Source organism: Charadrius vociferus, unplaced genomic scaffold (assembly GCF_000708025.1).
Source record: "Charadrius vociferus isolate BGI_N301 unplaced genomic scaffold, ASM70802v2 scaffold140, whole genome shotgun sequence".
Taxonomy (NCBI): Eukaryota; Metazoa; Chordata; class Aves; order Charadriiformes; family Charadriidae; genus Charadrius; species Charadrius vociferus.
In genome coordinates, this window is record NW_009646406.1 from 591,029 (window position 1) to 604,077 (window position 13,049).

The 13,049-nt window shown below is 43.1% G+C and overlaps 1 protein-coding gene across 1 annotated transcript in view; it reads left to right on the forward strand.

The window, feature by feature from the left end:
- The window catches only part of UBR7 (ubiquitin protein ligase E3 component n-recognin 7 (putative)), a 40,420-nt gene extending 30,826 nt beyond the window's left edge, over nt 1-9,594 (forward strand). Inside the window, exons 3-11 of the mRNA XM_009895499.1 lie at nt 624-684; nt 2,285-2,380; nt 3,523-3,576; nt 4,782-4,887; nt 6,088-6,272; nt 6,844-6,975; nt 7,379-7,541; nt 8,458-8,519; nt 9,312-9,594. Of these exons, the coding sequence (XP_009893801.1) occupies nt 624-684; nt 2,285-2,380; nt 3,523-3,576; nt 4,782-4,887; nt 6,088-6,272; nt 6,844-6,975; nt 7,379-7,541; nt 8,458-8,519; nt 9,312-9,404 (952 nt within the window). The 3' untranslated portion in view covers nt 9,405-9,594. The remainder of the gene's footprint in view (nt 1-623; nt 685-2,284; nt 2,381-3,522; nt 3,577-4,781; nt 4,888-6,087; nt 6,273-6,843; nt 6,976-7,378; nt 7,542-8,457; nt 8,520-9,311) is intronic.
- The last annotated feature ends 3,455 nt before the right edge of the window (nt 9,595-13,049 follow it).

Below are 13,049 nucleotides of genomic sequence, written 5' to 3' on the forward strand. Positions count from 1 at the left end.
CGGGGCTGGGCCGCTCGGGGCGGGGCTGGGGCGTGAGGTGAGCCGGGCCGGGACGGGCCGGGGAACTTCCTCAGAGCCTCCGCCGCTGTTACTAATACGTTTCGGTGAGGTAGGGTGACGTTCAGATGTGTAAACTCCTACAAAATACACCATTCCCAGCAAAACTGCACGGGCGACCGCGATCAGGTGGCTGAGGTACCCTTTCCCCCCCATTCCCTTGGTGTAACAGCCCTATTTAAGCGAGAGCTTGGGTGTCTCGAGTCAGCGACAGCGGCTTTAATCGCCTTCGTGGGTCCGGCCTTCTGAAAACAGCCAGTTCATACTCCTTCCCCAGCGTGACTGCTGGGGTGTTTGAGTGCGGCGGTGCCCAGGGTTAGGTGTGCCCTTGCGCTCTGCCAGCCAAGTGCTGTCGCGAGGGCTGGTTTTGGCTGAGGTCTGCCGAGAGCACCGCGTGAGGGGCTGAGGGCCCCTTGGCCTGTTCTGGGTGATGGTAGTGTTTAAAATAGCTGCAAGAATACTTTTGTGGCTCCTAATAAACTGCTGGGGATTGTTACGGCCGCACAAACTAACGTGTTTTCGGTTAATAAAAAAACCCCCTGAAACGCTACGTTTCTCTTTTCCAGGAACTTCCGCTGTGACTGTGGAAATAGCAAGTTCAAAAATCTGCAGTGCAAGTTGCTCCCAGTAAGTTCAGACACAGGTTTCATACATACAGAGTCAAAACAACAGTTTTCGAAGGCTTATGTCTTGCCTCAGCCAGTGCTGACTCATGCGATGCCTCTGGTTTTCCCAGTGAGTTAAACAAGGTGGGAGTATTACAGCAGGAGATAAAACTGTTGAGGGACCAAAGGGAAATGTTGAGAGGAGAGAGGACATTTGGTCCGCATCATCCATGAATGCAGCAGTTCCGCATCCATGGTTGGCATAATGCCAGAAACAGATTGTGGTGCCTGCACTAATACATCTTTTTAGCTGTAAGCTGGCTTCAGGAGAACCTCTTGGGGTGCAATTTTGCAGTTGCGTTAAGGAAATTTAAGGTTGTGCTGCTGTCAAAGGGACAGTTCCCTTCTTTCTGGTGGCGTTAGTTCCCTAATCTTTTTTGATACATTATCACCAGAGCCTACTGACAGGATAATTTTTTACTGTATTAAGCACCCTGTACTTTCCTACTTGGTGGGTGTTTTGGACTTGTCAAGTAGTTGGTATTCTGGGAGGCAGCGGCTGGAAGCTTCTTGGCTTGCCTGCAGTGCTGCTGCCAGGGTAATAACAGTCCAAATGTAGAAACAGCAAGTGGTTTTGTGTATGCTCATGTTGTTCTGGCAGAATTGGGACAGATCCAGAGCTTGTCAGCCTAGGGCTACAGTCCACTGATCCCTACAGAGTCACCTGTGACGATTTGAAGATGTTACTGTTTCTTATTTGAGTTCATGAAATGGGTCATGTGGTTGTTCCTCCTCCTTCCATTCAGTGCAAAATCAATTGTACAGGTTAAGTGACCTTCAGCATCCGTCCATTAATCTGGCTGACTTCATGGACACCTGGTGCTCACATTGTCCACTCTTCCTTTGTCACAGTAGTGACAGAAAGCATTTTGTAGTAACACCAGAAATGATCACAGCTGTTTCTGTAGGGGCTGATGGTGGCTTTAGGCTGCAAGTGTGTGCAGTTCTGGACCCCTCTGGCTGCAGCTCTATTAGTTGTTTTGGGTTTTTTGTTTTTTTTTGTTTTTTTTTTTTTTAGTGGGATTATCTGTAATTTAATTTAATTCAGCATGTTTGGTAATTTAGATAATCCTCTCCTGTAGAGTGAGGCTTATATGACATGAATTTAGTAGAAGCTCAGTGGTAAGATTAAACAAAGTTGGGTTTGGATCACAGTCTGGATTTTTAAAAAAGTGGAGGGGAAGGCGCACAATAAATCTATAGACGTTGCTGTAATGGCAGCAGACAGGTGTAGTTGATGATCAAAACTCTTACATCGTTTTAGATTAGCAGCAGTAGCTTAACAAACACCACAGTTGCTATTTGTTACAAAGCTGGAAAGGTTGTTTTTCCTCTTTCCTTTTGAACTTCGGTATTCCTTATGTGCCCTATCTGCTGTATAGCACTGTATAGCATAGGCGTCTGGATAATGTATTTATTTTTGGATCTTCAAGCTGATGAGTATCATGATTGCTTTTATGAATTAAAGTGGAAGAGGAATCAGGTTTTTCTAGATTATACATTTTTCTGTCTTTTGTTTTTGGCTGCCTTGTCTTTTGAGACATCTTTTTCTTTCCTTCTAGGAAAAGGGCAAGGTGAATTCAGGAAATAAGTATAATGACAATTTCTATGGATTATACTGTACTTGTAAAAGACCTTATCCTGATCCTGAAGATGAGGTAAGAAATACAAAACCCAGTAGTAATCACATATAGATGATATTTATACAAAATATTGTGCAAAGGGTGGTCGCTGAGCTGCTTTGCAGGGAAGATCCCACTTTAAGAAATCTTATGTTTTGTATTGCTTTTGATGGTCATGTGCTGTATAATGTAATTATTTTATCATTTTTTTTTTTTTTTAAATGGTAGAATATGTTTGTACCTTAAAGGCAGATGAGGAAGACAAAGCATCATTTGGACAAAATGCTGCTACAGTTGTCTCTGCTTTCGTCTCTCTAAAGTTACAGAGTTCCCTTACGGGATGGGTTTCTCATCATCTTGAGAAATGTGGCGAGCGCAGAATCAACACATTGCACAATTTAGGAGACACCAGAATCTGCTTCCTCGTGCCTGCAACAGTGCTCTGACGAGGCTTCTGGGATGGGGAGAGTCTGTCCTGTAGCACTGGCTTTAGCTTGCCTTTACAGTGTTCTGACTAGAACACTTTGTCTCTGTCTGAAGTACTAAAATACACCACTTGTTTTGCACATGCACAGTTTTGTTTGCAGTCATAGAAGTTAGGTGTTTTAAAGAATAAGGAAGGCACAAGTCTTTCAAAGACAAAAAAGTGTTTTATAAACTTGCCTCTCTGCAGTTCAGAGGTAGCTAAACATTTCTAAAGAAATCATATATAGTTGATTCATAACAAAGCAGTTTGTACTGTACTGCATTGTGGACAGTTAAGTTAGGATTCTGGCATTCCTATGTAAACCTGATGACATCATGAATAACAATATCTTTCTTCTGCTAAGCTGCCGGTTCACATGTTTCTGTTTACAGGAAGAAAGATACCAATATTGTATTAACTTTTATCAGCTCTTTTGTGGGAGAATGTCTTGCTGTACTGGGAAAACTAGTTTTGTAATAATAAATGGGAATTTCCACAGTCTTGATAATAAGACAAATTACATATGCTGTTGAACTTCAGGGAAGCAAACTGACTAATGAAGCAGTAACTGCTTATTAATGGCAGCTCCCTGTGGGTGGGTGAAGAGGGAAATGTAATTCACTTGAGCAGGCTTTGCATAATACTGCAGTTTGAGGCTTGTGAAAGATTCTGGAGGTTGCTATTAATGTTAATAATATGGCCATTCATCTAGATTCCAGATGAGATGATCCAATGCATAGTTTGTGAAGACTGGTTCCATGGAAGGGTAAGGAAACTATAAGTAGCAGAATTGCCATATGCATAGAAATAAGTTGGTGTTGGTTAAGTTTGTATGGTTAGTCTTAGTTGGGAAGGTTTGCTGTAGTTCTCAAAAGATTATTAGACAAGTTCTAAGGTTATTTCTTTTCATCCTGTGCAAAGGAATATTAAAAACTTAATCTTTTGCTGCTGCCCACTCCAATCCAAAAAAAACCTAGGAAGAGTTCTACTTTTTTGAAGGTTACTGCTGCAGAATAAAATAACTTAATAACCATCTCTTTAATTGGAAAATTCTAATTGGTAGAAGATTAGAAGAAGATTCTTAATGAGGCACATCATTATCAACTACCTGAATAGTTCCTCATTCTAAAGAATGCTTTTTAAACCTTAATTGCGTTAAATAGCAAGGAACAAACTGCGCTGTTGGTTCCTGATTACGAACTTTGGGGAAATCTTTTAAAAGTAGCTCAGCACTCCAGTGAGTGCCCTACTTAACATGTAAGCATTAAGGATTCAGCCTCTTGTGCCTCGAAGGGCACGAGTGAAATTCCAGGTTTGAAGTTGCAGGATCAAAGAATTTTAAAAAAGATGGATCAAAGAATTTAAAAAAAGATGATTGGCTTCAATTATAGGTTTTGTAGATAAACTGTAGGATTCTTTTGTATAAATGTGTGTATTGAGAATGTTATGCTGCATACTGTGAGCTTTGCAAGAGTGCTTTTCAAAAGAAAGCCAGTAAGTGCTTTTAATTGCCTAAATTGCTCTCACCAGTTTATGGAGAGCTTTGGGACCTAATTCTTCTCAAGTTCAGGATGAGGACTTACAATCTCTTACATGTAAGACAGTAATCACAAGTTATTTAAAAGTTTAAATGTGCAGTGTGCAATAGGTATCTTTACCTGTCCTGTGTTCAGGAGAGTTCAGAAGAAAAGTGTTTAGAAATGGGATAAAGATAGCACTGAGATTTCTGGGTATGTAGAAGGCTTAGAAGGCTTTCGACAAAGAGGGAATTATTTCGTTTTTTCCTGGAATTTTTATCAGCTCTTTCCAGTCTTTGAATTATACTGATCATCATTGTAGAAAGTTAGCAGGACCGTATGCTTGTGCTGAAAATGTGATGGCAGTTGATATTTTACTTCCTCTAAACCTAGAGTTGAGTCCGTTAATTTGCAGCGAAGGCTTCATGGCTGCATGCATATTTCGTTTTGACAGCATCTTGGTGCAGTTCCTCCTGAAAGTGGAGATTTCCATGAGATGGTATGCCAAGCCTGCATGAATCACTGTCATTTCCTATGGGCCTATGCTTCGCAGTTAGCAGGTAAAGAAAATTAAGATATCCAAGCCAATATTTCATTAGTGTGTTCTTCTCGTACTTGGTTGATTAATGACATAATACTGTTTAAGTGGTTGGAGAAATGTTACTCATTATATTGGACAATCGCCTTCAGCAGTGGAACATGTGGGGCTGCAGTAACTGTTCTGTAAAAAAAATGCAGTTCTCATTCCTAAATCTTAATTCTGTGGTGCTCACTCTTTCATTTCTTTTATCAAAGATGTGCCAGCACATAGATGGGGGAAGATTTAATACTCATCTTGAGGAACTTAATTTCTAAAGTGGATCAAAGAACTGAAGAGGCAAACAGCTGAGTCCAAGAGGCTCCGAGCAGCAAGGAGTGAATGATAGAGTGACCTGAAATTAATGTGTAAAACCTTAATCTGAGTAGGGCTGGGGCTGTGCTTGGGACACGTTCCCTGTGGTCACACCGGGCCTCTGTCTGCTCTGTGGTCTCTGCGGGGCCAGAAGGGTAGATGACTTGATTTCTGTGGAAAGAGCTGGTTCCATGTAGTCTTGTAAATGTTGCTTATATCAGCTGGTGATTGATCTCTTATGTGCCGGAAATGTCAATGGTAATTTTAAGGATTCCAGGCTGGCCTACGTGGAGTTCTCTTCCTTCTAATGTAAATACAGTGCAGAACAGGGGTTTTTTTGTTTGTTTTTGGTTTTCTTCCCTCTAAGCAGCTATGTCACAGGACACACATTTGAATTGACATCAAAAGAAAAACTTGCTTTAAAAAAGGAAGTGGTTAGTGCAGTTAATCTGTCATGGAGGTTTTGGGGTGTGTGTCTGGAGAAAACGAAGGACTGACAGAAAGTCAGCAAAGAAGTACACAACAGCTACTGAACCTGTGATAACAGTCAAGGGGTGTTGAGAAGGACAAGCATCTTAGTACAGAACTACCTCAAATTGTGACACCCTTTTCCCTCTCCTCGGGCTTAGATTTTGAGAAGCAGAGTATTTTAGGAATATGGGAGGTGAAGAAGACTGTGGTAAAACAGGGAGCGGTTTCTTTGTATACCTAGGTCGCTGTGCCTTTGGACAGCTGTAGGGTATATCCAGGACCCTGCAGTGTACACAGTGATCTGGGTGCTCTCTGACGCGGCACTGTAAAGCAGAGGGAATGTCTGTGGTCGCCTGTACATTGTCTGGCACGATATTTTCACTTATATGTCTTCCAGTTCCTGCTTTGACCAAAGTGAACTCCCTTGAAGATGAAGGGATTGTCCTGAAGGTTGAGGAAAGTGAAGAGCAGAAAAAAGAAATAAAAAAAGAAGATGGAGTAGAACACCAAGAAACGAAGGAGGAAAAGCAAATGGAACAGTTTAATGAACCATCCACTAGCTCTGGGTCTGCCTGTCCAGAGGTAAGACAGACCTTTTCTGTCCTGTACATCTTTGTACTGATGATAGGTGAAGGAAAGCACCTCTTTATAGGTGCAGTGAAGAGGTAAAGGCTTTCAGTCTCTTTCTGCATTCCTCTTCAGTCACTGCCACGTCAAACATGGGGTCTCTGTGGAGCACAGCGGAGGCTGTGGAACATACAGGTAGAAGTGGGTGACGAGGGTGTACCGTCCATTTGCAGATAGGTTAGATCCACCCCTTTACACCCAGGTGACTTCTGCGTTTGTTCTAACACAGGGGTGTTGTTCATTGTAGCTGCATTTGCATGGTAGTCCAGCTCTGAGTTCTTAAACATTTGTGTATGTTTTGTATGTATGTATGTATTGCAGTACATTTCTACAGAAGTTTCCAGCGGAAACTGCTAAAACCACATCAGAATCCTCATGTGGATGAACTGGCAGTATAGGTTGTTTATAAAAATAAGCATGTCTGAGACAAAGGGAGAACCTTGCATGAGGCAAATGACATGCTGGAAGGAACGGAGGGTATTTGAAGTGATGTTACAGAGCGCTCAACACTCTCATTTTAATTCAGGTGGTTGCTAAGAGCGAGGAGCCAGTCTGCAAGCTGAAGGAACTCCAAAGCAAGCAGTATTTAAAAAAAGATACTGCCACCTTTTGGCCATTGAACTGGAGAAGCAAATTGTGCACCTGTGAAGACTGTTTGGTATGTGTTCTGTCTTTGTTACCGTCACTGACGTGGGGGAAGCAGGGAGGAGCTCCCAGAGAATCTTTGAAGAGAAGCTTTTAGATACAGTCTGTGTGCATGTTCTTACTCTGCATATAAAAACCTCTAAACCCCTCCTCCACCCCACATAAAGAGGCACACCAAATCCTTTGGAATTAGTACAGCACAAAGGAGCTTCTACACATTTGTATTTTCTTTGCTGCTTAAATCCAGTATTGCTTTGGAAGTCCTCGTGGGGAGCTGTCGGAAATGCATGATACAAAATTTACATTATTATTTTTATTGTTACTATTTGTGATACTGAACACCAAAAGGATCTCCGGAGAGCATCTCTGTCTGAGAACTTTTGTAACATGAAAGTAAATTTTACTTTATTCTCCAGAAAATGTATTCAGAGCTTGAAGTCCAGTTCCTGACAGATGAATGTGACACTGTCTTGGCTTACGAAAATAAAGGTACCAGTGACCAAGAAACAGAGAGGAGAGATCCTTTAATGGACACCCTTAACAGCATGAACAGAGTCCAGCAGGTCGAACTCATCTGTGGTAAATACAACTTCATTTTTAGAATCTGCCTTAACGCTTTAACTGAACGGTTTCCCGTAAGAGATTAGTGTGTGGTTTTGCAGTGTGATGTCTAACTGGGTTTGGGGTAACCTGTAGAAGACTGTATGGCGGATCGCACGCCTCAGTCACCACTGCTCAGGGGAAGTCTGTCCTCTCTGGCCCGTTGTAACAACTGAAACTTACATGGAGGGACTAGATGGTGTGGGAACTTTTCCCCTGTTTGACAGCTTAGATATTGTATTGATAGTAATTTCTTGTAACGTGAATATTTAACTGTTAATTTACCCTTCTGCTGTCTGGCTTATTTATCTTGCCCTGTTCTGTTGGTTTGGCAATCTCCTGTTGTCCGGGGGAGGGACAGCCAGTGCAAGGCTGGGCTGCAGGGTGCTGCAGGGCAGCTCTGCCACAGGGCGTACTGACGGGGCAGCGCTGAGGTGTTTTATAACCGGAGCCGTGTTTCCCTCTTGGCAGTGAGGGGCTGGCACTGCGGTGAGGACACTTGCCCCGTCCTGAGTTACAGGCCAGGACTTCCCACCACTGCCCACACCTGCTTTTGCAGTGGGAAGCTGGGGGCAGGGGTGGGCTTTTCATCAATTGTACTAATTCACTCACTGTCCTTCTGTATGTTTCTCTGAAGGTCATCTGAACAGATATTCAGGCTGTGTAGACTAGTCTGATATATTATTAGGCTTTTCAACTTTACCTGGACTTGCCTTTGTTTTTATTATTATTATTGTTATTTATAATCCAGTTCAAACCTAGATTTGTCTCAAGTAAATCTAACGAATGACAAGAGGAAGTACAACAAGTTGTCGTCTTAAGCCAGTGTTAAACTAAAGCTGGGCATCTTCTTGTTTTTCTGTTTTCTTCCCCTTGCCTTTGCTTCTCCGTCCAGAATACAACGATTTAAAGACAGAACTGACTGACTATCTCAGGAGATTTGCAGACGAGGGAACGGTAAGGTGCAACTCGCAGAATTTGTTTGCCAGATAATGTGTTTTAAAGTACTGTTGAAGGGTGGGTGTTGAATAATATGATGATGCTGTTACATTTTTTTTTCTGTCTTTTGGAGTTGCTGGTACTGCAGAGAAACTAGAAATCCCCGATTTGATTGGAATTTAAAAGTTGTATTTCCGTAATGACATTGTTGAGAGATAGCAGGGACCTTACAGAATTCCGTCTAAAGTACTGAGAACAGTTCTTAAAATTAAATGGAACTTCTGTTGCTCTAGGGAAAGTATTCAGGGAAAAAAAGCTCTTAACCTTTATGTTTTTTCTTAGATTGAATTTAAACCCTTAGAAGAATGAGGATTGACTAAATATTGGCAAACAGTCTTGTTTTCTGGAGGAATTCGCGTGCTATTAGTAATCAACACATGCATCTTGTTGGCTTATTTACTAAATTGCCATTCTTAGTTATATTGTAATGATTCTGAAGTGTGCCAGTGAAAATCTTGCTTTGTGTTAATTTTCCTGATGACAAAAGCAAGTGGTCAAACCCATTAAAAATACTGCTGGGACTGCCTTTGTGGGGGCTTGTTTCCCCGTTTGCCTTCCCTTATCATAGAATTTGGGCGTTAAGCATTTCCCTTGGGCCGGAGAGGAAAGCTGTTTTGCTAGAGAGGTTTCGGGATACCTGCCTTTATGTGCTTTGTGTGTTACATGTGGGATGCACGCAAGGGGGAAAAAAAAAAGATAATTTAATTGAATTATTGTACCACTTCTTGGGCTTCCTGTTGCTTCCCCTAGGTGGTTAAAAGAGAAGACATTCAGCACTTCTTTGAAGAATTTCAGTCCCGGAAAAGACGACGGACTAACAGGATGCAGTACTACTGTAGTTAGACTGAGAGGGTTTGGGTCGGAAAGGACAGCTGGGAAAACGATACTCACTGACAAACAGAAGAGGCATCTTCAGTATTTGGCTTCTCATCAAAATCCAACTGTCCAAGAAGCAGCTTCATTTTGTCTCACACTTCCTTTATTTGTAGCGACTGAAAGCGTTCTTAACAGGTACATTGCATTTATAGGGGTTTCAGTCCTGCTGGACTCTGCGTTCCCGAAAGCTGGCCTTGTCTCAAGGGGGAGGATGGCTTGTTACAAGAACAGCGTGCCACCGCGCGGTCCCTGTAGCCTGTCACCTCTGTCACTGTGCCTGTAGCTGTAGCTGCGCTGCAGCCTGGGCAGGGTCTGCCTGCCCTGCAGCACGGGGAACGCGCACTCGCTCTGCTTTGCCCGACTGGAGCGCACGGCTTTCCTGCTCCCTTTTTTCCTGCTTTTCTTTTTTCCTGCTTCCTGCACCATCACTTCGGGGTGTCGCGATTCTCGCGAAGGCTCCCCGTGCAAAGGAAGTGTCTGTTTACTACGCGGAGGGAGGCCAGGGCTCCTGAAGGGTAAAGCAGGCACGCGTTATGTGTCATGACTGGTAGGGGAAACTGCTTCCTGATGCTCGGGTCATATCTGGGGAATGAAACGGCACTGTGCTCCTGTGCGCCCACTCTGCGCTGGGGCAGCGCTCCCTCGGCAGGGGAAAGATGAGAAATCACAGGTTAGGCTTGATGCAACAGAGTGTTCCATTTTTATAAATTCAAAAAACTATGTTTCTAATATTGTACAGTGATGTTTTACATGCAGAAATTTGTCACATGACCTTTATCCACTCACTGGAGTATAAACGATACCTAGGAGGAGGTACTAAATTACAAATTATGCAGGGGGGGTTGTTATAGGACTTCTAATGTGCTTTGATTTTAAAAACTAACCTACTGCAAATTATTCTCCTTCATAAACATTCTCGAAAACACTGCAGCATCCTGGCACTTTGCTACAGTATAAAACGTGTGACCTTTTTATAATCACTGTGATAACCATGGAACAGGAGATGTTTCACTGACTTTTAAGAATCTACACTTAGCTACAATGAAATACTGACTTTCCACAAGTTTGGAGCCTAATGTAGTTTTTAGTTTTCTTTACTCACAACCCCCAAAACATTAAGTAAGTTCTAATTTTTAAGTCCTGCTTGATGTAGTTGGAGCATTTCTTTACCACAGGCTTACTAATCTGCTTCCACATTAATGACTTCTGAGAAGAAAAAAAATCAGACCTTTTGCTATCGTTCTCCCCATTACTATTTTCTGTCCACTTTATTTACAAAAGCTCGTCCTAGCGTAGAGGCTCAGTTCATCAGTTTAGTTTCATGCGAAATGACTAGTTGCTTTTAAATTTAACTCTGGGTAGTGTATGTGCTTTTTTGGTTGTTTTTTTTTTTTTTTGTAGCAACTGTTTCGGGAGTTGTAACTGCGTATCAAACTCAAATACCTACAAATTAAAGAACTGTTCAATCTGTGCTGTCTCCTTTTTTTGACATGCTGCTGTAGTACTTTGTTTTCATCCCGGATCCAGTGAAACACAGTGATGACCTGTTAGCCGTGTGGCCATGACACACCTTGGGTGCCGAGGCAGGCGCTGTCCCCTGTCCCTACGCAGGTGTCAAACAGGGGCTGGGGTCCCACCTGCCTGTATGTTTTTTGAGCAGGAGAAAAAGGGGAACAGGATGTTGTTTCCTCTGGGGGAGAAGGTGCCCAGAGGCAAGTGCTGTCCCAGCACCCTGAACAGACTCCCTGGGTGCTCCCAGTTGCGCTGTCCTCTCCAACATATAGAAAAGCAGCGAGAGCTGCCAGGGCGCAGGTAAATGCTGCGGCAAGGCCCAGTCCCACCACCCCCATGCTCCAGGAATCACAGAGTGGTCAGGGTTGGAAGGGACCTCACCTAGTCCAACCCCCACGGCAACCTCGCAGTTGCAAGGCAGTTCTTTGAACCAAGCATGTTAATTTCCACAAGGAGTTATTACAGCTGCACTTTCATACTGCAGGGTCAGCACTTATGACATGTGTTGTCCATCCCTGTCCTGGTCACAGAGCAGGGTTTGCCTGAAGCAGACCCAGCCCTTAATGCTCCCCCTTCCCAGCTTCATCCATGCAGCTCTGCTCACTCCCCAAAGCCTGCCTGCCCCGTGAAGAGGCATCCTCTCTGCTATAAAGTTAGCAGACTAAGAAGAACACTGCTGCAAAATGAACAGAAAGCCTCTAACCACAAATTTAAGATTTGTCTCATTTAGGAAGTTGCTCCTTAAACACACGTCCCTGGCTGTGGGAGCGAAGCTGTCAGTAAACTCCTAGGCCATACCCCACCCTATTTTGCTGTTGTACATCAAAGCGAGACGAATCACCATTTTCTGCTGCTGGATGGCACTTCCAAACTTGAGTTGTCTCTTTGAAGTAGCAAAGCACTCGTTTCTGTGAAAGAGATTTAATGAACATCCAGCTGATGATGCAGAGAACTGCAGCGCAGGAAGAGAATGGTGGGTGGAAGAGAATGGACCTCAAGCCAGAAGAACTCACTGAACTATTTCACTGAAGCACCTTCCCTTTTTAACGAGCTGCTTGAACGGTGCCACCGATTTTGAATTCCTCTTTTTACACTGGTTTGTAGCACAGCCTTGATGTTCAAAGCATTATTGTGCACTTCCCCCTCTCCCCCCCGCGGAAGCTTTAAGAGCCTTCCTCCCCTGTTGGAGGGCACAGGTTTGTGTCACACCACTCCTTCTCGCCGGCCCGGGGTCACAGCGAGTTCGGAGTCGTGCCGGTGCGTGGGCTGGCGCTGCTGCAGCAGCCCCCCAGGAAGGGCTCGGTGGAAGAAGTCACACAAGCAGGTTCTATACAAGCCATTTATTTGAAATGCCAACTATACGTAGGATAAAGTCAGTGTTACATGCTTCTCAGCAACAGTAGAAAAATAGAACCAGTGAAAACCTTTTTACAACTGTAATGGTACTCAAAAGAGAAATGTATTGTTTTACAATGCATCACACAAGACTAGAATTCAAGTTTGGAGGTACCTAAATAAAAATACTATTTTTTTTTTTTTAAAAAACACTATGTACAATTGAAGCGTAAACAAGTTTTACAAAGTACTGGTTATGCAGGTTGTAGAAAAAACACTTGCATAGGACATGAAGTCAGTTTAAGAAAGTTTTCTGAGCCTTTAGCATTGAAGGCACTTGACTTTATACCAGTAACAACACAAGGACGAGAAACAAAACAGTAACGGTGCCGAAGGCAGGGCGACCTTCTGGCAGTACAGATAATTACAGAAACCCCAAATACAGTTTTACACTTTAATCTCTGAGCTGTTCCCTGTGTTGGGCAGAGCTCAGCACCACCTCTACCATATACGCATATTGTTATAAGAAGAAAGAACAGTGCCTCAAACAGCGCGAGTATTCTTTCCAAAGAAACAACCCCCCAAAAAACCCCAACCCCCCAAAAAAACCCCTCACCAAACCCAAACCAAAGAAACACAGAAGACAAACATTTGGGACATTCCAGGACCAAAAAACCAAGGCTTACAAGTACGGGTGGCCACAGCCTTAACTTTCAGAAATGAAACTCCTCAAGAACAGGAAAAATACAACAAGAAACTGCCAAC